Source organism: Amblyraja radiata, chromosome 2 (assembly GCF_010909765.2).
Source record: "Amblyraja radiata isolate CabotCenter1 chromosome 2, sAmbRad1.1.pri, whole genome shotgun sequence".
NCBI lineage: Eukaryota > Metazoa > Chordata > Chondrichthyes > Rajiformes > Rajidae > Amblyraja > Amblyraja radiata.
In genome coordinates, this window is record NC_045957.1 from 116874758 (window position 1) to 116901512 (window position 26755).

Sequence of the window (26755 nt, forward strand, 5' to 3'; positions counted from 1 at the left end):
CATTGAATTCTCCCAATTTTGTTAGCCCTTGCTGTCTCCTCCCCTTCCTCAGCCCTCGGGCTGTCTCCTCCCATCCCTCAGCCCTCGGGCTCCTCCTCCTCCTTTTTCCTTTCTTCTCCCCGCCACCCCCCATCAGTCTGAAGAAGGGTTTCGGCCCGAAACGTTGCCTATTTCCTTCGCTCCATAGATGCTGCTGCACACGCTGAGTTTCTCCAGCATTTTTGTGTACCTGCAGCCATTTTGAGTTGTCTTGCTGCCAGCATTGAGTAAAGCATTAAAGACTTCTGTTGTACCTTGAAGGCTCTCAAGTTTTTGTGCAGACCTAGAATACAAAAAACAATATATGATTACAATCAATCCATATTCAGTGTGTAGATACTTGATATGTTTGCAAGGTAAAGCCAGCAACGTCCGATCAAGGATAGTTTAAGAGTCACCAAAGTGGTAGATAGTAGTTTAGGACCGCTGTCTGGTTGTGGTAGGATGGTTCAGTTGCTTGATAACAGCTGGGTAGAAACTGTCCATGAATCTGGAGGTGTGCGTCTTCACACCTCTATACCTTTTGCCTGATGGCAGAGGGAAGAAGAGGGAGTGGCCGGGTGCGACTCGTCCTTGATTATGCTGCTGGCCTTTGCCGAGGCAGCGTGAGGTGTAGATGGAGTCAATAGAAGGGAGGTTGGTTAGTGTGATGGCCTGGGCTGCGCCTGCGATTGGCGGCAATTTCTTACTGAACATAAAATAATAACATTTATTACTTTATGCCAGGATTGAGCTACAGGGAGAGGTCGAGCAGGCTGGGACTCTCTTCCCCGAGCACTGTTTCATCAGGCTCCAATTTTGCATCCAGCTGTACACTCTGTACTTAATTTCATTCAGGTTCTTCCAGCAAGTGTAAACCAGATTAAAGTGTGTGGAGCGCTGACGCAGCACTTCAGACCACTTTAGGAGCAGTGAAACATGAAACTGTTTGGAAATCAATGGTGGATTGTTGCCGATGCTGGAAAACTTATAAAGGCAGATGCAGGAAAAATGTTCCCGATGTTGGGGGAGTCCAGAACCAGGGGTCACAGTTTAAGAATAAGGGGTAGGCCATTTAAGACTGAGATGAGGAAAAACGTTTTCACCCAGAGAATTGTGAATCTGCAGAATTCTCTGCCACGGAAGGCAGTGGAGGCCAATTCACTGTAAGTTTTCTAGAGAGAGTTTGGGCTAATGGGATCAAGGCATATGGGGAGAAAGCAGGAACGGGGTACTGATTTTGGATGATCAGCCATGATCATATTGAATGGCGGTGCTGGCTCGAAGGGCCGAATGGCCAACTCCTGCACCTATTTTCTATGTTTCTATGTTTCTAATTCTGAAATCAATACTGGAAAGGGTGCAGAGAAGATTTACGAGGATGTTGCCAGGACTCGAGGGCCTGAGCAACAGGGAGAGGTTGAGCAGGCTGGGACGCTATTCCCTGGAGCACAGAAGGAAGAGGGTGTGATCTTATGGAGATGCACAAAATCGGGAGAGGAGTAGATCAGGGGACGCAGAGTCTCTTGCCCAGAGTAGGAGAATCGAGGACCAGAGGACATAGGTTTAAGATGAGGGGAAAAAGATTTAATGGGATCCTGAGGGATAATCTTTTCACATGGGTATATGGAATGAGCTGCTGGAGGAGGTAGTTGAAGCAGGTAATATCTCAATGTGGAATTCTCTGCCCTTGTAGGCGGTGAAGGCCAGTTGTCTGGATACTTTCAAGAGAGAGCTAGATAGGGCTCTTAAAGATAGCGGAGTCAGGGGATATGGGGAGAAGGCAGGTACTGATTGTGGATGATCAGCCATGATCACATTGAATGGCGGTGCTGGCTCGAAGGGCCGAATGACCTGCTCCTGCACCCATTGTCCATTGATTATTGGCCAAGAAACATTTAGATATGTACATGGATAGGACAGGTTTAGAGGGATCTGGGCTAAATGCAAGCAGGTAGCACTGATGTAGATGGGACATGTTGGGCGGGTGTGCATCCGGCCCCGCCTCACCCGTCCCGACAGGTAGTGCAGCCCATGGAGTGCAGCCGGTACCTGTCGCCGGTTGACGTAGGTTGAAGTAGGTAGTCACCAATGGAATTCATCGAAGTCAGCAAGGGTGACAACCTACGTCATCCTGGCGACAACATACGACAGCACCTACGTCAGGAGAAGTCGAGCTACGCTCATTGGCATCAAGCCCACTGTCGTCCACTGTCGCCGAAAAGTTTTGAACATTTCAAAATCCAGTGGCGACCAGAAAAACGCTACGGTTTTTTGGGCGACTGAGGAGACTACTCACGACCTTACTGGCGACTCCCCGGCGACTATGTGGTGACAGCCTAGTCTCCTGTAGTCGCCTAAAAAATCGCCTAAGTGGGACAGGGGCATTAGTCTGTAGCTGTTCAGCGGAACAATGATCCAACACACTATTCCCAAATCAGACGCAGCCAGATTGTTTTGTAACTGGCTTAATTTTCGGTTTAGAATTATGTTGGCTTCTTTTGTCCTTCATTCCAATCTCGTTTTTTCCAACTGGTCATATCTGCTTCATATTTTTAATCCATCAGCCAAAGCACCCTATTTAATCTTCTCAGTTGCACTGAATTACAGCCTGGCTCTTTGGTATCTGGTCAATGAATTGCCAATGGATTACTTCAAATGAGTGTGAATGCTTGCAATTCTCCAAATGAGTTTTTGTGGCAGTAATCACAGCAGGTATTTGCTTTTATATTCCAAACCTCTTGTGGTGAAGACCGGTACTTAATTAGCCTGCATTCCTTATACCTGTCGATTTTATTTGGAGTTCTCTTCGAATTAGTGTGTGGGAAAGAACTGCAGATGCTGGTTTAAATGGAAGATAGACACATAAATACTAGAGTAACTCAGCGGGACGGGCATTATCTCTGGAGAGAAGGATTCCTTCTCACCAGAGATGCTGCCTGTCCCTTCTACTTAGATTAGACTTAATTAAAAGTTATTTCATTAGACGTACATTGTGGGCTGAAGAGCTTGTGCTGGACAGTTTAGTTTAGTTTAGTTTAGTTTAGAGATACAGCCCAGAAACAGGCTTTTCGGCCCACCGGGTCCACGCTGACCACCAATCATCCATTCACACTGGTTTAGTTTAGTTTAATTTAGAGATACAGCCCAGGAACAGGCGATCACCCCGTACACGAACACTATCCTACACACACGAGGGACAATTTGCAATTTTACTGAAGCCGATTAACCTACAAACCTGTACGGATCAACTGGCTGGTGTTTTTACGGACGTTTTCAACCGTTCACTACTGAGGTTCCCGAACCTGCTTTAAAAGGGCATCAATTATACCGGTGCCCAAGAAGAGTAAGGTGACATGCCTCAATGACTATCGACCAGTGGCACTAACGCCGGTGGTGATGAAGTGCTTTGAGAGGTTGATCATGGCGCAAATCAACTCCTACCTCGACAAAAACTTGGACCTACTGCAGTTTGCTTACCGCCACAACAGATCAACGGTGGATGCGTTCTCGCTGGCCCTCCACTCCGCTCTGGACCACTTGGACAACAAAAACTCATATGTCAGGCTGTTATTCATTGATTACAGCTCGACATTTAATACAATCATCCCCTCCAAGCTGGTTACCAAACTCGCAGAACTGGGTCTCTGCGCATCCCTCTGCAATTGGTTCCTCGACTTCCTCATCCACAGACCATAGACTGTTCGTATTGGTGGAAATGTGTCAGACTCGATAACAATCAGCACGGGAGCACCTCAAGGCTGCGTGCTCAGCCCCTGCTGTACTCTATACTCATGACTGCGTAGCCGGGCATAGTGCGAACTCCATCATCAAGTTCGCTGACGACACCACTGTTGTAATATAATAATAACTTTATTTATAAAGCACTTTAAACAACCGCAGTTGCCACAAAGTGCTGTACATGAGAACTCATGGACAAAAAGTTATTACAAACCATTAAAAACCGTAAAACGAAGGACTAAAAAACAGTAAAAATTAAAAGACATTAAAAGCACTAAGAACAGGAGCAAATGTCTCAGCCAGTGTCGAAAGCCAGAGAATAAAAATGAGTTTTTAGGGAGGATTTGAAGATGGACAGTGAGGGGGCCTGTCTGATGTGCAATGGCAAGGTGTTCCAGAGTGCCGGAGCAGCAACAGAAAAGGCTCTATCCCCTCTGAGCTTCCGCTTAGACCTTGGTACCTCAAGGAGCAGCTGATCAGCTGACCTGAGGCACCGGGCAGGAGCATATAGGTGGAGCAGCTCAGAGAGGTAAGGCGGGGCGAGCCCATTCAACGATTTGAAAACAAATAAAAGAATTTTAAAATGAACTCGAAAGTGCAATGGGAGCCAGTGAAGGGAGGCCAAAATTGGCGTAATGTGCTCCCTCTTTCGAGTTCCGGTTAAAAGGCGACGGGACGTATCACTGATGGGACGTATCACTGATGGGGATGAGTCCGAGTAAAGAAGAGAGATCGAGCAACTGTCCATATGGTGCCAGCACAATAACCTGGCCCTCAACACCTGCAAAACCAAGGAACTGATTGTGGACTTTGGAAGGAGTAGGATGGGGACCCACAGTCCCATTTATATCAACGGGTCGATGGTTGAAAGGGTCAAGAGCTTCAAATTCCTGGGCGTGCACATCTCTGAAGATCTTTCCTGGTCCGAGAACACTGATGCAATTATCAAAAAAGCTCATCAGCGCCTCTACTTCCTGAGAAAATTACGGAGAGTCGGTTTGTCAAGGAGGACTCTCTCTAACTTCTACAGGTGCACAGTAGAGAGCATGCTGACCGGTTGCATCGTGGCTTGGTTCGGCAACTTGAGCGCCTGGAGAGGAAGAGACTACAAAAAGTAGTAAACACTGCCCAGTCCATCATTGGCTCTGACCTTCCTTCCATCGAGGGGATTTATCGAAGTCGCTGCCTCAAAAAGGCTGACAGTATCATCAAAGACTTACACCATCCTGGCCACACACTCATCTCCCCGCTACCTTCAGGTAGAAGTTAGGGAGCCTGAAGACTGCAACGACCAGGTTCAGGAATAGCTACTTCCCCACAGCCATCAGGCTATTAAACCTGGCTCGGACAAAACTCTGAACATTAATAGCCCATTATCTGTTATTTGCACTTTATCAGTTTATTTGTTCATGTGTTCTGCAGTCAATGCCTACTATGTTCTGTTGTGCTGAAGCAAAGCAAGAATTTCATTGTCCTACCAGGGACACATGACAATAAACTCACTTGAACTTGAACTTGAACCTGCACGTCTTTGGAGTCACGTGCAAACTCCGTACAGACAGCACCGATAGTCAGGGCCGAACACGGATCTCTGGCGCTGTAAAGCAGCAACTCTGCCATGTGCCACTGTGCATTAGTGTTGTCTTCAGTAGCGTTCACAATCGATTCTTATACCAAGCACCCACGCCACTCATGTGACACCCTGGGGTGATATCCCTTCCCTTTTTTGTGGGGTCCCCCACCAATTCCTGCCCCCCCAATGTCATAGAAACATAGAAAATCGGTGCAGGAGGAGGCCATTCGGCCCTTCGAGTCAGCAACGCCATTTAACACGATCATGGATGTTCATCCAGAATCAGTATCCCGTTCCTGCTTTCTCCCCATATCCCTTGATTCCGTGATCGAATGATTGTCCAACAGCGGAAGGACCCTAGACTGTGGTCCTCCCCCACTGAGCCTTGGTGTTGGCTGCACCGAGCTTCAGCGCGTCCCTCAGCACGTACTCCTGCAGTCTGCAGCGGGCCAGTCGGCAACATTCCCCGACGGACATCCCGCTCCGCTGGGCGGTCAGCTGGTTTCGGGCAGAACAAAGAGCGTTTAGTCATGAGATCATGTGATAGGTGCGGAATTAGGCCATTCGGCCCATCAAGGCTACTCTGCCATTCAATCACGGCTGATCTACCTCTTCCACTTAACCCCTTCTCCTGCCTTCTCCCCATAACCCCGGACACCCGTACTAATCAAGATTTAGAAGAGGTTGTTTTACAGAGATTGCAAACGTGAAAAAATAGTGAACAATAGTGAACAACGAGATTGATCCCTGGGATGGCGGGACTGTCATATGAGGAAAGATTGAAAAGACTAGGCTTGTATTCACTGGAGTTTAGAGGGATGAGGAGGGGATCTTATAGAAACATATATAATTATAAAAGGACTGGACAAGCTAGATGCAGGAAAAATGTTCCCAATGTTGGGCGAGTCCAGAACCAGGGGCCACAGTCTTAGAATAAAGGGGAGGTCATTTAAGACTGAGGTGAGAAAAAACTTTTTCACCCAGAAAGTTGTGAATTTGTGGAATTCCCTGCCACAGAGGGCAGTGGAGGCCAAATCACTGGAGTGATTTAAGAGAGGGTTAGATAGAGCTCTAGGGACTAGTGGAACCAAGGGATATGGGGAGAAGGCAGGCATGGGTTATTGATTGGGGATGATCAGCCATGATCACAATGAATGGTGGTGCTGGCTTGAAGGGCCGAATGGCCTCCTCCTGCACCTATTTTCCATGTTTCTAATAGTCACACTCGCCCCCTGGCCCTTAATTGTAATTCATAGCAATTCACAATTTAAACTAGTGTAGTATATTTTGTTGCCACGTGTACCAAGGTACAGTGAAATGCTTTTGTTGCCTGATATCCAGTCAGTGGAAAGACTATACATGATTACAATCGAGCAGTCTGCAGTGTGCAGATACATGATGTAGGGAATATCGTTTTGTGCAAGGTAAAGTCCTGTAAAGTCTGATTAAAGGTAGTCCGAGGGACTCCAATGCAGTTGATAGTAGCTCAGGACAGCTCTCTAGTTGTTGAGGGGATGATTCAGTTGCCTGATAACAACTGGGAAGTAACTGTCCCTGAATCTGGAGGTGTGTGTTTTCACACTTCTATACTTTTTGCCTAATGTGTCGGAAGGAACTGCAGACGCTGGTTTACACCAAAGACTGACACAACGTGCTGGAGTAACTCAGCAGGACAGGCAGCATCTCTGGGGAGAAGGAATGGTTGACGTTTCGGGTCGAGACCCTTCTTCAGACTGAGAGTCAGGGGAGAGGGAGACTAGAGATAAGAGATAAGGAAGGCTCTGGATCCAGACCTCCCGGTTCCAACCCAATGGACGTTTTCACACCTTGTCCTTCCTTATCTCTGTGTCCGGGTGCTGTGTGTAATGAGTTTATACGTTCTACCCTGTGACCGCGTGGGTTTTCTCCAGGTGCTCCAGTTTCCTCCCACACTGCAAAGCTTACCTTCCATATCTCTCGTTTCCCTCTCCCATGAATCTGGGTCTGGAGAAGGGTCTCAACCCGAAACGTCACCCATTCCTTCTAACCAGAGGAGTCCCGCTGAGTTACTCCAGCATTTTGTGTAATTCTTGCCCGATGGGAAAGGGGAGAAGAGGGAGTGTTCGGGGTGGACTGGTCATTGATTATCACCTCGTTGATGGCCTTCCATCAGTGCTTGATGTCCGTCTCCGAATGTGTCCCTGGGAACCCTTCACAAACCAGAGAGTCCTCTGTTACGGATCTGTTCGGGATTATCCCTGACGTTGCGAAGGATGAGCCTCTCAACAAAATGTTTAGTTTACATAGAAACATAGAAAATAGGTGCAGGAGTAGGCCATTTGGCCCTTCGAGCCTGCACCGCCATTCAATATGATCATGGCTGATCATCCAACTCAGTATCCTGTACCTGCCTTCTCTCCATACCCCCTGATCCCTTTAGCCACAAGGGCCACATCTAACTCCCTCTTAAATATAGCCAATGAACTGGCCTCAACTATCTTCTGTGGCAGAGAATTCCACAGATTCACCACTCTCTGTGTGAAAAATGTTTTTCTCATCTCGGTCCTAAAAGATTTCCCCCTTATCCTTAAACTGTGACCCCTTGTTCTGGACTTCCCCAACATCGGGAAGAATCTTCCTGCATCTAGCCTGTCCAACCCCTTAAGAATTTTGTAAGTTTCTACAACTTACCTCCCCCCTCAATCTTCTAAATTCTAGCGAGTACAAGCCGAGTCTATCAAGTCTTTCTTCATATGAAAGACCTGACATCCCAGGAATCAGTCTGGTGAACCTTATCTGTACTCACTCTATGGCAATAATGTATTTCCTCAGATTAGGAGACCAAAACTGTACGCAATACTCCAGGTGTGGTCTCACCAAGACCCTGTACAACTGCAGTAGAACCTCCCTGCTCCTATACTCAAATCCTTTTGCTACGAATGCTAACATACCATTCGCTTTCTTCACTGCCTGCTGCACCTGCATGCCTACTTTCAATGACTGGTGTACCCTGACACCCAGGTCTCGTTGCATTTCCCCTTTTCCTAATCGGCCACCATTCAGATAATAGGTTAGTTTAGGTTAGTTTAGAGATACAGCGCGGTTAGTTTAGAGATATTCGGCCCACCGAGATATGGGACAAATGCAGGCAGGTGGGACTAGTGTATAGGGAGCACGTTGGCCGGAGTGGGCAAGTTGGACCCTTGGGGCCTGTTTCCACGCTGTATGACTCTGTGTGACTCTGTGAGGTCAGGCAGCATCTGCGGAGTGCAGATCAGATTTAATATTATAGGGCGAAGATACTCTCCAAGTGTTTTGCTCAAGGAAGCGAGTTAACAATTTAATTTTAAGCTGTAGAAAGTGGGAGTGGGTGGAGAATTGATTGAAAGGTGTTTGGGTGAAGCTTGGTTTACTATAGTCATAATCTTTTGTTGAAGAAATCTGTTTGAGAGATAATTAGACAGAAGGAAGACAAACATAGTCATGGACAAACATAGTCATGGAGTGATATAGTGTGGAAACAGGCCCATCTACACTAGTCCCACCTGCCTGCATTTGGTCCATATCCCTCCAAACTTGTCCTATCCATGTACATGTCTAACTGTTTCTTAAACATTCGGATAGTCCCAGCTTCAACTACCTCCTCTGGCGGCTTGTTCCATACACCTACCACCCTTTGTGTGAAGAAGTTACCCCTCAGATTCCTATTAACTTAGAGACATGTTTACCCCCGTGAAAGCTAGTCTTTGTTTAGGCTGCATCTGTGAGCACGTTTAGTTTAGTTTTGTTTAGTTCAGAGATAACGTGCAGAAACAGGCCCTTCGGCCCACCGAGTCTGCACCGACCAGCGATCCCCGCGCACAAACACTACCCTACACACACTAGGGACAATCTACACATGGACCAAGCCAATTAACCTGCATACCTGTACGTCATTGGAGTGTGGGAGGAAACTGAAGATCTCGGAGAAAACTAAACGCAGGTCACGGGGAGAGCAAACAAAGTCCGTACAGACAAGCACACGTCAGGATCGAACCCGGGTCTCTGGCGCTGTAAGCACTGTAAGGCACTACCGCTACCAAAATGCAAGCACAATAAATTTAACTCAGAGGCCTCTTCTTAGTCTTAAACATAGAAACATAGACAATAGGTGCAGGAGAGGGCCATTCGGCCCTTCAAGCCAGCATCGCCATTCAATATGATCATGGCTGATCAACCAGAATCAGTACCCCGTTCCTGCCTTCCCCCCTTATCCTTTGACTCCGCTATATTTAAGAGCTCTAACTAACTCTCTCTTGAAAATATCCAGTGAATTGGTCTCCACTGTGTTCTGAGGCAGAGAATTCCACAGATTCACAACTCTCTGGGTGAAAAAGTTTTTCTTCATCTCAGTCCTAAATGGCCTACCATTTATTCTTAAACTGTGATGGCTGGTTCTGGACTCCCCTAACAGGGAAATTTTTTCCTGCATCTAGCCTGTCCAATACCATAAGAACTGTATATGCTTCTATAGGATATCCTCTCATCCTTCTAGATTCCAGTGAATACAAGCCCAGTTGACCCATTCTTTCATCTTATGTCAGTCCCGCCATCCCCTGAATTAACCTGGCGAACCTACGCTGCACTTAAGATTCAAGAGAGTTTATTGTAATGTGTCCCAGATAGGTCAATGAAATTCTTGCTTTGCTTCCCTCAATAGCAAGAAAGTCCTTCCTCAAATTAGGAGACCAAAAATGCACACAGTACTCCATGTGCGGTCTCACCAGGACCCCGTACAACTGCAGTAGGACCTCCTTGCTCCTATACTCAAATTCACTTGTAATGAAGGCCAGCATGCCATTAGCTTCCTTCACTACCTGCTGTACCTGCATGCTTACTTTCAGTGACCGATGTACAAGCACACCCAGGTCCCGTTGCACCTCCCCTTTTCCTAACCTGACACCATTCAGATAATAATCTACCTTCCTGTTCTTGCCACCAAAGTGGATAACCTTCACATTCATCCACATTATACTGCATCTGCCATGCATCTTCCCACTCACCCAACCTATCCAAGTCACCCTGCATCCTCATAGCATCCTCATCGCAGCTCACACTGCCACCCAGCTTTGTGTCATCCGTTAATGTAAGATGTTTACGCTGAAGAGGGATTTAAACCTCTTAACTGAACACGGGTAATTCTTCAGTTCTAAGTGCTCAATCCAAGTGGACAAAGAGGGATAAGAGAGTGATTGGCAAATCCTTTTATCATAATGGTTTGTTTTGCTGAGCACTTCATTCGCTTGAGCGAGTTTGCAGAATAAACGTCAAGTCATTGTATTACCTGCCATAGATTGCCATTAACCTTCATAAATGTGCACTATATGCAAGGTACTTGTCAAAATTTGTCACTTATTATTTCTACTGCAAGCGGAAACATCCAGCTCTTGTAGTCGTGGCAACAAAAGGTTTAAAGGTTGAAGAAAGAACTGCAGATGCTGGAAAAATCGAAGGTAGACAAAAATGCTGGAGAAACTCAGCGGGTGAAGCAGCATCAATGGAGCGAAGGAATAGACAACGTTTCTGGTCAAGACCCTTCTTCAGACAGATGCTGCCTCACCCGCTGAGTTTCACCAGCATTTTTGCATACGAGCGTTTAGAGGTGGTGTTTTTTCTCCTCCTGTGTCGACAGAGTTAGATGTAGCTCTTAGGGCTAACGGAATCAAGGGATAGGGGGAGAAAGCAGGGACGGGGTACTGATTCTGGATGGTTAGCCGTGATCATATTGAATGGCAGTGCTGGCTCGAAGGGCCGAATGGCCTAGTCCTGTATCTACTTTCTATGCTTCTATGTTTGTCCATGCCGACCAACATTCGTCCCAATCTGCTCATCCGCTCCCTAGCCCTGGAAATCCTGTGAATCTTATCTGCACCCTTTCCAGCTTGACAATATCTTTCCTATAACATGGTGCCCAGAACTGAACACAATACTCTGAATGTGGCCTCACCAATGTCTCATATAACGTCTTTGGTTGAATACGGTGCAACGGTAGAGTTGCTGCCTTACAGTGCCAGGGACCCGGGATTGATCCTGACCATGGGTAATTGTTTATCAGAAGTTCATAATTGATAGGAGGAGAATTAGGCCATTCGGCCCATCAACTCTACTCCGCCATTCAATCATGGCTGATCTATCCTCCCTCCTAACCCCATTCTCCTGCCTTCTCCCCATAACCTCAGACGCCTGTACTGATCAATATTCTACCTATCTCTGCCTTTGTACGGAGTTTGTCCGTTCTCCCCGTGACCTGCGTGGGTTTTCTCCGAGATATCCAGTTTCCTCCCACACTACAAAAAACGTACAGGTTTGTAGGTTAATTGCCTTGGTGTAAAATGTAAAATTGTCCCTCGTGTGTGTAGGGTAGTGTCAGTGTGCGGCGATTGCTGGTCGGTGCAGACCCGGTGGGCCGAAGGGCCTGCTTCCGCGCTGTATCTCAAAACTAAACTGAACTAAGGATAAGACACAAAAAGCTGGAGCAACTCAGCGGGACAGGCAGCATCTCTGGAGCAAAGGAATGGGTGACAATAGACAATAGGTGCAGGAGTAGGCTATTCGGCCCTTCGAGCCAGCACCGCCATTCAATGTGATCATGGCTGACCATCCCCTATCAGTACCCCATTCCTGCCTTCTCCCCATATCCCCTGACTCCGCTATCTTTAAGAACCCAATATAGCTCTCTCTTGAAAGTATCCAGAGAACCGGCCTCCACCGCCCTCTGAGGCAGAGAATTCCACAGACTCACAACTTTCTGTATGCAAAAGTGTTTTCTCGTCTCCGTTCTAAATGGCTTACCCCTCATTCTTAAACTGTGGCCCCTGGTTCTGGACTCCCCCAACATTGCGAAAACGTTTCAGGTCGAGACTCTTCTTAATTAAACTAAGCTACGTTTGTATAGAAGCATTAAGTCGCGGGATAACTGGTAGCAATGAGATAATTTAACTGTAATCGCTTCATCTTTGCTTTTTACCGTTGGATCATTTAGAACAATGGAAATGTCAAGGTCACCTTTGTGTGCAGGCTCTTAGAAGTGCCTCTGCCAAAGCAACTGTGAAATTTATTTCAGAAATGCTGCACACCCATTAATCAAATGTATTGATGAAAGGCAAGGGGAACAGTGTTCTGAATTTAAGAGCAATTTTTACAAGGTATACTGGCTAAAACCTTTGTAGGACTATTGGAAAATAAGCAGCGGGTCTTAATTGAAGGTCCCGGGGTTAATTCCCGGGATGGAGGGGCTGTCATATGCTGAGAGAATGAAGCAGCTGGGCTTGTACACTCTGGTATACGCTGGAATTTAGAAGAATGAGAGGGGATCTCATTGAAACATATAAGATTGTTAAGGGTTTGGACCCGCTAGAGGCAGGAAACATGTTGGGTGAGTCCAGAACCAGGGGCCGCAGTTTAAGAATAAGGAGTAAGCCATTTAGAACGGAGACGAGGAAACACTTTTTCTCACAGAGAGTGGCGAGTCTGTGGAATTCTCTGTCTCAGAGGGCGGTGGAGGCGGGTTCTCTGGATGCTTTCAAGAGAGAGCTAGATAGGGCTCTTAAAAATAGCGGAGTCAGGGGATATGGGGAGAAGGGAAGAACGGGGTACTGATTGGGGATGATCAGCCTTGATCACATTGAATGGCGGTGCTGGCTCAAAGGGCCGAATGGCCTACTGTACCTATTGTCTATTGTGTTCTATTGCATATCCCATTGAAAAGGTTTACACAGTCAATGGAAACAAATTAAAATAACTCGTCAGTTAACATCCCCTCTCACCCCCTCCCCAGGTACTTTCCCTTGCAACCGCAGGAAATGCAACACCTGTCCCTATACCTCCCCCCTCGACTCTGTCCAAGGACCCTGACAGTCCTTTCAGGTGCGGCAGAGGTTCACTTGCACCTCCTCCAACCTCTGCTACTGCATCCTCTGATCCAGGCGTGGACTCCTGTATGTGGGCGAGACCAAGGGCAGGCTCGGCGGTCGTTTCGCTGAACATCACCGCCCAGACCACCTAGGTCTACGCGATCTCCAGGTTGCTCAACACTTTAACTCCCCCTCCCATTCCCACACTGACCTTTCTGTCCTGGGCCTCCTCCATTGTCAGAGTGAGACCCAGCGCAAATTGGAGGAACAGCACCTCATATTTTGCTTGGGTAGCTTACGCCCCAGCGGTATGAACATTGACCTCACTAACTTCAAGTAACCCTTGCTCTCTCTCTCTCTCCATCCCTCCCCCATCCTAGTTCTCCGACTAGTCTGACTGTCCTCCTGATTAAATTTTACATTGTACTGCTCGTTGTCACCTTCCCCTCAGCTAACAATGATCTTTCCTCCGCCTTCCTTGAGCTTCACCTCCTCTGATCTCTCGTTTTCACACCTTACCCTTCCATATCTCTAGTCTGCCTCTCCCATGACTCTGAGTCCGAAGAAGGGTCTCTACCCGAAACGTCACTCATTCCTTTCCTCCAGAGATGCTGCCTGTCCCGCTGAGTTACTCCAGCACTTTGTGTCTATTTGTACCCACTATCATGAGGATGAAAGCTGGACCAATGAATCAAATAGTTGCAGAGTACCTTCCAAGCAATGGTTCATAGTTTGTACGTTCTCCCTTTTACATTGTGGGTTTTCTCCGGGTGCTTCCGTTTCCTCCCACATTGCAGACATGCAGGTTTTTTAGGTTAATTGGCTTCTGTAAATTGTCATTAGTGATAGGAGCAGAATTAGGCTATTCGGCCCATCAAGTCTACTCCGCCATTCAATCATGGCTGATCTATCTTTCCCTCTCAACCCCATTCTCCTGCCTTCTCCCCACAACCCCTGACACCCGTACTGATCAAGCATCAATAAGTCTTTCCCTTAAAAATATCCAATGACTTGGCCTCCACAGCCATCTGTGACAATGAATTCCACAGATTCACCACCCTCTGATGAAAGAAATTGCTCATCTCTTTCATAAAGGAGCACCCTGTTGTTCTGAGGCCAGAAAGAGGATGGTCCGAATCACAGTCTTTCAGTTGCGTTCAGAGATACAGCGCGGAAACAGGTCCACGCCAACCAACCATCACCCACACACTAGTTCAATCCTACGCACTAGGGACAATTTACAGAAGCCAATCAACCCTCAAACCTGCACGTCTTTGGAAGGTGGGAGGAAACCGGAGCACCTAAAGAAAACCCACGAGGTCACAGGGAGAACGTGCAAACTCTGCACAGACAGCACCTGAACTAAACGTGTTCCAAAATAATTTATTTAATTACGGGCTAATAATGGGAAAAAAGCTTATACTCAAATTCTGGAAAAACGCTCCCATACCAACAATAAGAATGTGGATTTCAAATATGTTCGAAGCATTACACCTGGAAGATATGAGACTCCTCCTTGCAGGCGAGGCAGCACCTCTATCGCTGCACCACCGTGCCAACCTCATTCAAAGAGGCATAGCAGATAGGTTGAACTGAATGGACTCTCCCTATGCTGTGTGAGTTGAGTATAGGAGCAAAGAGGTCCTTCTGCAGTTGTACAGAGCCGTAGTGAGACCACACCTGGAGTATTGTGCGCAGTTTTGGTCCCCTAATTTGAGGAAGGACATTCTTGCTATTGAGGGAGTGCAGCGTAGGTTCACAAGGTTAATTCCTGGGATGGCAGGACTGTCATATGCTGAGAGAATTGAGTGGCTGGGCTTGTATGCTCTGGAGTTTAGAAGAATGAGAGGGGATCGTATTGAAACATATAAGACTGTTAAGGGTTTGGACACGCTAGAGGCAGGAAATATGTTCCCAATGTTAGGGGAGTCCAGAAATAGGGGCACAGTTTAAGAATAAGGGGGAAGCCATTTAGAACAGAGACGAGGAAACACTTTTTCACACAGAGAATTGTGAGTCTGTGGAATTCTCTGTCTCAGAGGGTGGTGGAGGCCAGTTCTCTGGATACTTTCAAGAGAGATCTTAAAGATAGCGGAGTCAGGGGATGTGGTGAGAAGGCAAGAACGGGGTACTGATTGGGGATGATCAGCCATGATCACATTGAATGGCGGTGCTGGCACGAAGGGCCGAATGGCCTACTCCTGCACCTATTGTCAATTGTCTATTGTGATATTTAGTTAGAGCCACAGGCTAGAGAAAAGGCCCTTCGGCCCACCGAGTCCGCACCGTCCATTGATCCGCGCACATTTACACTATCCTACACTTGTAGGATAATTGTTACATTTCTACCAAGCCAACTAACCTACAAACCCATGAGTCTTTGGAGTGTGGGAGGAAACCGGAGCACCCGGAGAAAACCCACGCAGGTCACGGGGAGAACGTACAAACTCCGTGCAGACAGTCGGGATCGAACCCGGGTCTCTGGCGCTGCGAGGCAGTAACTCTACCGCTGTGCCACCGTGCCAACCTCATTCAAAAAGGCATAGCAGATAGGTTGAGCTGAACGGAGTCTATCTATGCTGTGTGATGGTTCAATAACATGAACCAGGCAGGAAATATAGTATCTCAAGACAAAGAACGGGAACGAAAAGCCAACCGGTACATTCCTCCACATCAATTTAATTTAATTTGACAACCACGAAAGAACAGTACCCAGGCATGGCATGGCATAAAACTAACAGAGCTAAAGATTTAAAACATACACAGCCCTGTGACATGCAGAAGACACAATAGTCATTGAATACTTGGCAAAATAAGCGAACTGCTTTCGCGTTACTGTGGCAGAAGTGCTAGGAGCTGAATAAGTGGAAATTAGACGTCGAACGAAGCTCCTGTAACGGACTCCAAATGCAAGCTTTCACCGATACCTCAGCAACAGGGTTTAGTTCAGTTCAGAGATACAGGGCGGAAACAGGCCCTTAGGCCCAACGAGTCCGTGCCGACCACCGATCCCAACACCAACACCACCGATCCCAACACCAACACCCAACACCAACACTATCCCACCCACCCACACACCCACACACACTCTGGAGGACAATTTACAATGTTATCAAAGCCAATTAACCTGCAAACCTGTACACCTTTGGAATGTGGGAGGAGACCGGAGCACATGTGGCAGGTCACGTACAATTTCTGGGCAGACAGTAACCCGTAGTCAGGATCGAACCCGGGTCTCTGACGCTGTGAGGCAGCAACTCTACCGCTGCGCCACTGTGCTGGATGTTCAATCATTCACTACCAGGTACATATTGCTTTTTTTTTTTCGCAACAGGATAATGTCCAGAAAGGCACTGTGGAATAATACAGCCCCTGATGTCTGTTGTTTTTTCCTTAAAATACATGCGATATTTCCCAAAAACATTCCTCTTTTTTAAATCGACGCAGAGCACCAGGAATGGACACTTCAACTTTTAATCTCATCGGTCAAGTTCAGGTTTTGCTGGATTACGTAGCATGTGGCCATTGTCAAAATCTGTGGACAGTGCCTTACAATAATAATGAGAAATGGAGTGAATGGTTCAAACCGGTATTTGCCATTTACAATGGAGACACGAGGAATTACAGATGACGACACAAAGTGCTGGAGGAACTCAGCAGGTCAGGCAGCATCTCCAGAGAACATGGACAGAGGACGTTTCGGGATGGGACCCTTCAGACCTCCCCCCTTCCCTTCCACCGACATTCCTTCCTCTGGCTTCACAAGTCACAACCCTTCAATCCTTTTGTCTCACCCGTAGCCTTTCATCTCTGCTCTTTGTCCAACCATCTGCCTATCGAACACCCCCCCCCTTACCTGCGTCCACCTATAACCAACCAGACATTGTCTTGCCCTTCCTGTCTTCCAGCTTCCCCCCCCCCCCCTTCCCCGCCCCATAATCAGTCTGAAGAATGGTCCAGACCCGAAACGTCACCTATCCATGTTCTCCAGAGATGCTTTCTGACCCTCTGAGTTACTCCAGCACTATGTGTCATAAGGTCTTAAGTGATAAGAGTAGAATTAGGCCATTCGGCCCATCAAGTCTACTCCGCCATTCAATCATGGCTGACCTATCTCTCCCTCCCAACCCCATTCCCTTTGATCTGGTATTTTGTTGGTTCACATGCTTGATCAATGGTGTTTTATCATTAATGTTTTATTATTATTAATGTTTAGTGTTTTCTGAGTCATTCATAACTGTCACTGTATGTCATGTTGTTACTTGTGGGCAGAGCACCAAGGCAAATTTCTTGTATGTGAATACTTGGCCAATAAACTTACTTACTTACTTACTTTACTTACCCTCCCAACCCCATTCTCCTGCCTTATCCCCATAACCCCTGACACACTTTGTGTCCTCTTACCTGTAAACCAGCATCTGCAGTTCTTTGTTTCTGCAAGGAATTGCAGGTGCTAGTTTACAAAATAAAAAGTACTGGAGTAACTCAGCAGGTTAGGAAGCATCTCTGTAGAGCATGGGGAGGTGATGTTTTGGAAGAAATATCCTGACCCGTGACAGATAGAAAAGAGGGATGAGTGATAATGAAAAGGGGAGGGAGAAGGGGATGAGGTACAGTTCCTAAATAATAACGTTTCAGGGAATAGGAACACTCTGGAGACTGAATGAGTACTTTCAACAAAAGAAGGGTCCCGACCAGAAACATCACCTGTCCATGTTCACCAGAGATGTGATGCCTGACCTGCTGAGTTACTCCAGCACTTTGTGCCCTTTCGTATGTTAACCAGCATTTGCAGTTCTGGATGTCATTCAGTTCTGGAGTAACACAGCAGGTCAGACAGCATCTCTGGAATGTTAAGAATGATCCTAGGGTTAGCATATGATGAGCTTTTGACACCACTGGGCCTGTACTCGCTGGAGTTTAGAAGGTTGAGGGGGGACCTCATACAGAATAATGAAAGGCCTGGATAGAGTGGATGTGGAAAAGTTGTTTCCACTGGTGGGAGAGTCTAGGACCAGAGATCACAACCTCAGAATTAAAGGACGTACCTTTAGAAAGAAGAAAGGGAGTTTTAGAAGGGTGAGGAGGAACTTCTTTACTCAGAGGGTAGTTAATCTGTGGAACTCATTGCCACAGAGGGCTGTGGAGACCAACCCAGTGGATATTTTTAAGGCAGAGATAGACAAATTCTTGATTAGAATGGGTGTCAAGGATTATATGGGAAAAAGGCAGGTAAATGGGATTAGGAGGCAGAGATCAACCATGATTGAATGGTGGAATAGACTAGATGGGCCGAATGGCCTGATTCTACTCCTATAACTTGTGAACATGGATAGACCAAGTTTCAAAAGAGCGGTCCCGACACGTAACGTCATGCATCCGTGTTCTTGATTAGTACGGGTGTCAGGGGTTATGGGGAGAAGGCAGGAGAATGGGGTTGGGAGGGAGAGATAGATCAGCCATGATTGAATGGCAGAGTAGACTCGATGGGCCGAATGGCCTAATTCTTCTCCTAGAACTTATGAACTTATGTTCTCCAGAGATGCTGCCTGATCCACTGGTTTACTCCAGCACTTTGTTTATTTTTTGCCATTTATAGTGTCTGCATCGTTTTATCAATGACAATAAAAAATAAGTGAGAATGGGGTTAAGAAGGAAAAGGTAGTTGGATCAGCCATGGCGGAGCGGGCTTGATGGACCAAATGGCCTAATTCTGCTCCTATAAGACCTAATGAACACATTGCATCTAGGCATGCATATTCAAAAGCATTCGAACTTTTCAATAACAAGTGCTGAATCGATTGATCGATTGATTGGGGGGGAGATGAGTTTCACTTCCCCTCTCCGGCACAAACATGGAGCACCGCGGTGAGGCACAGAGCTGGGGATTGTCGGCAAATGTTATCAAGGTTAGATTAGGACGTGCGGTTAAAACAGTGTGGAACAGCTGGCCGCGTGGCCGGCTTCATTGGTTCATTTTCAGTCCCAGGCAGAGAGCCAGCTCAGTCTTCTGAATCTTTCCATCCTGGTTCACATCGCAGTGGTGCAGCAGAATCTCACGGAACTTGTCCAGGTCAACTCCGGTAATAGTTGACTGAAGAAAATAAGAGAAAAAAGGTCACGCAATGACTGGCGCCTTGCCCTCATGCATTTTCACTCCATTGTATCACACGCACTATATGTTCACTTTACTTCTGACTTTAGAGATACAGCGCACAAACAGGCCCTTCGGCTCACCGCGTCCGTGCTGACCAGCGATCCCCGCACACTAACACTATCCGACACACACTAGGGACAATTTACATTTATACCAAACCAATTAATCCACAAACCTGTACGTCTTTGGAGTGTGGGAGGAAACCGGGGCACCCGGAGAAAACCCACGCAGGTCAAGGGGGAACATGCAAACTCTGCACCTGGGTCCCTGGCGCTGTAAGGCAGCAAGTCTACTGCTGCCCCACTGTGCCGCCGACAATATTGCTAGTATTGGCGCTATTTATATTCATCTTAGTGGCAGTGGAAACATAGGAAGTGTAGGAGAAAAAAGGTCCTTCTGCAGTTGTACAGGGCCCTAGTGAGACCACACCTGGAGTATTGTGTGCAGTTTTGGTCTCCAAATTGGAGGAAGGACATTCTTGCAGCGTAGGTTCACCAGGTTAAATCCCGGGATGGCGGGACTGTCATATGCTGTGAGAATGGAACGGCTGGGCTTGTAAACTCTGGAATTTAGAAGAATGAGAGGGGATCTTATTGAAACAGAAGATTATTAAAGGTTCGGACATGATAGAGGCCGTAAACATGTTCCTGATGTTGGGAGAGTCCAGAACCAGGGGCCACAGAAGGCAGTGGAGGCTTTCAAGAGAGAGTTAGATAGGGCTCTTAAAGATAGTGGAGTCAGGGGATATGGGGAGAAGGCAGGAATGGGGTACTGATTGTGGATGATCAGCCATAATCACAACGAATGGCGGAGCTGGCTCGAAGGGGCGAATGGCCTACTCCTGCACCTATTGTCTATTGTCACACATTCACGTTACATAAACGGACATTTTTTATGCCAATTCATCTTGCATAAACTCACCTTCACCAATTCCATCATATCTTTAACAAACCCGTCCACCTCAGGACCTTCCAGGGCTCCTGTTTTACTCTGCAAAATAATCAGCAACAATCGAGGATTAGTAAATCCTTTCAGTTGAGGCGCAGCACGGAACCACTATCTACATCATCGGTGACCCTCGGATTATCTTTTAGTTTAGTTTAGTTTAGTTTAGTTTAGAGATCCAGCGTGGAAACGGGTCTGCGCCAACCAGCGATCCCCGCACATTAACATAATTCTACACCCATTAGGAATATATTTTTTTTACATTTACCACGCCAATTAATCAACAAACCTGCACGTCTTTGGAGCGTGGGAGGAAACCGAAGATCTCGGAGAAAACCCAAGCAGGTCACGGGGAGAATGTACAAACTCCGTACAGACAGAGAACCCGTAGTCAGGACCCGTAGTCGAACCCGGTCTCCGGCGCTGCATTCGCTGTAAGGCAGCAACTCTACCGCTGCGCCACCGTGACAGTGATCTTTGATCAGACATCACCGGCTTTACCTTGCACTGAACATTATTCCCTTATCATGAAGATAGACACAAAATGCTTGGAGTAACTCAGCCAGGCAGGCAGCATATCTGGAGAGAAGGAATGGGTGACGTTTCGGTCTTAAAGATAGCGGAGTCAATGGATGTGGGTACTGGGGTACTGATTGTGGATGATCAGCCATGATCACAGTGAATGACGGTGCTGGCTCGAAGGGCCGAATAGCCTACTCCTGCACCTATTGTCTATTGTTCTGGGCAGAAGGCAGGAGAATGGGGTTAGGATGGAGAGATAGATCAGCCGTGATTGAATGGCGGAGTAGACATGATGGGTCGAATGGCCTAATTCTACTCCTATTCCTTATGACTTTATGCTCCTGTAAGGAAAATCGTGTACACTTGCGTGTGTGCACCTCCCAGACCAACCAGGCATTCTCTCACAGCGAGACTGAACACTCCTGGTACACAGAGTCCTATGACTGGCCTGGTGTCAGGAGATCAACAATAATTTTTGCTTACACAAAAGGACATCAAGTGCTGGAGTAAGTCAGCGGGTCATGCAGCATCTCCGGAGAACATGGACTGGCAAAGTTTCTGGTCGAGATCCTTCTTCTGACTAATTATGGTGGGGGGGGGGGGGCAAACGAAAAGTTGGTAAAGGGGAGAGGCTGGACACAGTGTGACACGGTTTCCGTTCCAATTTAGTTTATGGTCACGTGTACCGAGGTGCAGTGAGAAGCTTATGTTGCGTGCTAACCAGTCGGCGGAAAGACAATACATGATTACAATCAAGCCCTTTACAGTGCATTGATACATTATAAGGGAATAATACTTAATGCAAGGTAAAGCCAGTGTAGTCCGATCAGGGATAGTCTGAAGGTCACCAAAGAGGTAGATAGTAGTTCAGCACTGATCTCTGGTTGTGGTAGGATGATTCAGTTGCATGATAAGAAATTGGAAGAAACTGTCCCTGAATCTGGAGGTGTGCGTTTTCACACTTCTGTACCTTTTGCCTGATGGGAGAGGGGAGAAGAGGGAGTGGCCAGGGCGCGAATCGTCCTTGATTCTGCTGCTGGCCTTGCCGAGGCAGCGTGAGTTTAGGTTCTTTTAGTTTAGTTTAGAGATGCAGCATAGAAACAGGCACTTTGGCTCACCGAGTCGGCACGGACCTGCGATCCCCGCACACCAACACTAACCTACAGACACTACGGACGATTTTCACTTACACCAAGCCAATTAACCTACAAACCTGTACGCCTCTCGGAGAAAACCCACGCAGGTCACGGGGAGTACGTACGTACAAACTCCATGGAGACAGCACCCGTGATCGGGATTGAACCCGGGTCTCCGTCGCTGCAAGCGCTCTAAGGCAACAACTCTACCGCTTCCCTTCCCTGAGATATAAATGGAGTCAATGGAAGGGAGGTTGGTTTGTGTGATGGTCTGGGCTGTGTCCACTATAGGTCGACATATAAACATCACTCACCACGTCATAGTGAGAGAAAATCGTCTCAAAGTCACTTCTTCGTTCCTCCAGGCTGCAAGCCTTTGCAAAAAAGGGAGAAAAGTAATGACAAACAGTGGTCATTTTCATTGAAAAGGTGAGAGCATAGCTCGAGTTGTCAAAGCCAAATCAAGGTGAAATTGTATGAAAAATAGGTTGATATACGATAACGAGAAAACAGGAAATTTCATCTCGGATAATTCTAGGGAATTGCAAAATTTTAGTTTAGTTTAGAGATACAGCGTGGAAACAGGCCCTTCGGCCCATCGGGTCCGCGCCAACCAGCGACCCCCACACATTAACACTATCCCACACACCACACACTCGGGATAACATTTACATTTACTAAGCCAATTAACCTACAAACCTGTATGTCTTTGGAGTGTGGGAGGAAACCGAAGATCTCAGAGAAAACCCACACAGGTCACGGGGAGAACGTACAAACTCCGTACAGACAGCGCCCATAGTCGGGATCGAACCCGGGTCTCTGGCGCTGCATTCGCTGTAAGGCAGTGAATCTACCGCTGCGCCAACGTGCCGCCATCAATGTGGGCAAAGTCAACGTGAAGCTATTTTATTCAATCCTCCCTAAAAACTCATTTTTATTCTCTGGCTTTCGACACTGGCTGAGACATTGCTCCTGTTCTTAGTGCTTTTAATGTCTTTTAATTTTTACTGTTTTTTAGTCCTTCGTTTTACGGTTTTTAATGGTTTGTAATAACTTTTTGTCCATGAGTTCTCATGTACAGCACTTTGTGGCAACTGCGGTTGTTTAAAGTGCTTTATAAGGGCTAATAATGGGAAAAAAGCTCATACTTAAATTCTGGAAAAATGCGCCCACACCAACAATAAAAATGTGGACATCAAATATGTTTGAAACATTACATCTGGAAGAGATGAGATTCCTCTTAGCAGGTAAAGCAGACCAATTCCAAAAGACGTGGTCTACGTTTATGGACCTATTACAAGCATGAGGTGCAATAGTAATAAAAAAAATAAATAAATAAATAAATGGTATCAGGACCTGGCAATGGGAGGTAAAACAACAAAAACAGACTTGGTTGGTAGTCCCCTTTCTGCGGAGTTTAATGTTATAATAGAGCGATTGTCCCTACTTTCTTTTTCTTTCTTTTCTAGGGTCTACTTTCTTACTTTACTTCCTTCTCTAACTTCTTTTCTAAGGGGCTTTCTTTTCCCAACACTCTCTTGCACTTCACGACTCTTGCGCACTTTCTTTACTTTCCTTACTTCTATCTTTTTCTTAAAGCTCAAAAAAATGAAGCGGTACAAAAAATGTATTAAGATATATGTGTTGTGTATTATTGTAATTTACCGTACTTCTAATAAAAATAATAAAAAAATAAATTTAAAAAAAGTGCTTTATAAATAAAGTTATTATTATTATTATTATTATTATTATTATAATGCGTCAAAAAGGATGGGTTAGTTTAATTTAGTTTATAGCTTAGTTTTGTGAAGGGGAGATCTTGCCTGGCGAATCTGCTGGAATTCTTTGAGGAAGTAAATAGCAGGACAGACAAAGGAGAGTCAGTGGATGTTATTTACCTAGATTTTCAGAAAGCCTTTGATAAGGTGCCGTACGTGAGGCTGCTAAGGAAGACGAGAGCCCACGGCATCGACGGGCAGATACTAGCATGGGTAGCAGGTTGGCTGGATGGCAGAAGTGGCAATAAAGTGGGTTTTTTCTGGTTGGGTGCCAGTGAGTAGCGGAGTTCCGCAGGGCTCGGTGCTGGGGCCGCTACTCCTCACGTTGTATATTAATGATTTGGACGAGGGGAGGTAGTGTAGGGAAAAAGCAGGGACTCTGCAGAAAGACTTGGACAGGTTGGGCGAGTGGGCAGAGAAATGGCAGATGGAATAAAGTGCAGTGAAGTGTGGAGTCATGCATTTTAGTAGTAGGAATAAAGGCTTGACTATTTTCTACAGCCCACTGAGACAGGGCCAACCAGTGATCCCTGTACACAAGCATTATCCTACACACTCTTTGGACAATTTACAATTTTATTGAAGCCAATTAACCTACAAACCTGTATGTCTTTGGTCCGTGGGAGGAAAGCGGAGAACCTGGAGAAAATCCCACACAGGTCACGGGGAGAACGTACAAACTCCGTAAAAATAGCACCCGTGATCTGGATCGAACCCGGGTATCTGGCACCAAACCGTGCCAATGTCAATGAAAATCTAAATTGACACAAAGCGCTGGAGTAACACAGTGGGTCAGGCAGCATCTCTGGAGAACATGGATAGATGACGTTCTTCAGACCCTTTTTTAGTCTGACCCGTAACGTCACCTATCCACGTTCTCCAGAGATGCTGCCTGACCCGCCGAGTTACTCCAGCACTCTGTGTCCTTTTGTTTAGTTTATAGATTTTTTCCTCCGTGGGAAAAAGGCAGCAACTGGACCGCTGCGCCGCCCTTTGCTCTCTGAGGAACGTTTCGAATGTTGAACTTACATCCATTTTGAACTGCAGAAGGAAATTTTCATCCATCGATAGAATCCTGTGATAGAAAAGAATGTCAGTCCAAAATCTAAAGCCATCCAAACAGAAGACATATCAACAATTCTCCAGGGCTGATGTTGTCGACCTCCCCGTGGTGAGGAGCCCTGTCAACTGACCTCAGTCAGGCGAACGACAACAAACAGAGACAGCAGCAGAAAAACAACGAACAAACAACAACAGCTTGCAACCTCAGTCGCCGCAGCTCGGCGCCAACCCGGAGCATGCGCCCTGTTTAGGGCGGGCACCTTCGCATGTCGAACCGGATGGCATCACCCGGCTGCAGGGAGAAGGAGAAGGAGAAGGAGAAGGAGAAGGAGAAGGAGAAGGAGAAGGAGAAGGAGAAGGAGAAGGAGAAGGAGAAGGAGAAGGAGAAGGAGAAGGAGAAGGAGAAGGAGAAGGAGAAGGAGAAGGAGAAGGAGAAGGAGAAGGAGAAGGAGAAGGAGAAGGAGAAGGAGAAGGAGAAGGAGAAGGAGAAGGAGAAGGAGGAGAAGGAGAAGGAGAAGGAGGAGAAGGAGAAGGAGAAGGAGGAGAAGGAGAAGGAGAAGGAGAAGGAGAAGGAGAAGGAGAAGGAGAAGGAGGAGAAGGAGAAGGAGAAGGAGAAAGAGAAAGAGAACATTTCTCCAGGCTGTTGATGATCATTCTTCAGCACTGGAAACGAGACGGGTTTATTAGGGGACCTGGGGAAAGAATGGGAATGAAATGCTAGGAGTCTTGACCAATTGTTCGCAATGTACAACATTGTGTCAACCATTTCGCAAGCCCTTTATCTGAGCGATAGAGTCCTAGCTTACCCAACCTCTTCCATAGACAGACACAAATAGCTGGAGTAACTCAGCGGTACAGGCAGCATCTCTGGAGAGAAGGAATGGGCGACGTTTCGGGTCGGGACCCTTCCTCAGACCTCCAGAGATGCCATCCCTGGAAGGATGTACCTCTAGGAAGGTGTAATTGAATGGCGGAGTAGACTCGATGGACAAATGGCCTGATTCTGCTCCCATGTCTTGTGGTCGTATATGAAAGGAGGAGGAATTTATTTTGTCAATTTTTGGAATTCATTGCCACAGATGGCTGTGGAGGCCAAGCCAATTGATATTTTTAAGGCAGAGATCGATAAACTCTTGATATGTACGGGTTGTCAGTGGTTACGGGGAGAGGGCGGGAGAATGGGGTTGAGAGGGAAAGATAGAGCAGCCATGATTGAATGGCGGAGTAGACTCGATGGGCCGAATGGCCAAATGCTGCTCCTATAACTCATGAACTGCAACTACAGTTGTGCATTCTATAAGTGGGGACATGTACAAGATGGCGGTGGATGTCACGGGTTACTAAGTGTTCTTGTTTTGCAGGTGTGTGCGGCACTTCTGTGGGGATGCTGCCAACACGGAAGTGGCGGCGCTGGGAACGGCTGCGGCTCGCCTGCAGTCCGTTTGTCTTTACTTTTTTGTGTTGTTCTTTTTCGTTTTGTGTAGTTACGTTTTTGGTTTTTAAGTTGTGTTTATGTGGGGGGTGGGGGTGGGGGGTTGAAATGGGGCTTGCTGTCTCTCCCTTCGGGGGAATACGACTTTTTGTCGTATCCCCCTTCTCTGCCTCCGTCTGCGCTGAGGCCTAATGGCGGAGCTGGCGACCTCGAGGCTCCGGAGGCAGAGCCAGTCAGGACTTGCCCTGGGCTCGCTCCCGTGAAGGCGGCCCAGCTCGGGGCTGGAACTGCGCTCTCGTGAGGACGGCCTGGCGAGGGGCTGAGACTCTCCCGTGAGGGGCTGTGGCACTCCCGTCGGAGTGGCCCAGCCCGAGGGAGGAACGGCACTCCCGTCGGAGTGGCCCAGCCCGAGGGAGGAACGGCACTCCCGTCGGAGTGGCCCAGCCCAAGGGAGGAATGGCACTCCCGTCGGAGTGGCCCAGCCCGAGGGAGGAACGGCACTCCCGTCGGAGTGGCCCAG

General features: G+C 47.1%; 1 protein-coding gene across 1 annotated transcript in view; it reads right to left on the reverse strand.

Annotated features, from left to right (window-relative positions):
• Positions 1–18792: 18792 nt before the first annotated feature.
• The window catches only part of scgn (secretagogin, EF-hand calcium binding protein), a 61301-nt gene continuing 53338 nt past the window's right edge, over positions 18793–26755 (reverse strand). The window contains exons 8-11 of the mRNA XM_033014154.1: positions 24771–24816; positions 22278–22337; positions 20282–20350; positions 18793–19297 (exon numbers count right to left, since the gene is read on the reverse strand). Coding sequence (XP_032870045.1) covers positions 19169–19297; positions 20282–20350; positions 22278–22337; positions 24771–24816 — 304 coding nt within the window. The 3' untranslated portion in view covers positions 18793–19168. The remainder of the gene's footprint in view (positions 19298–20281; positions 20351–22277; positions 22338–24770; positions 24817–26755) is intronic.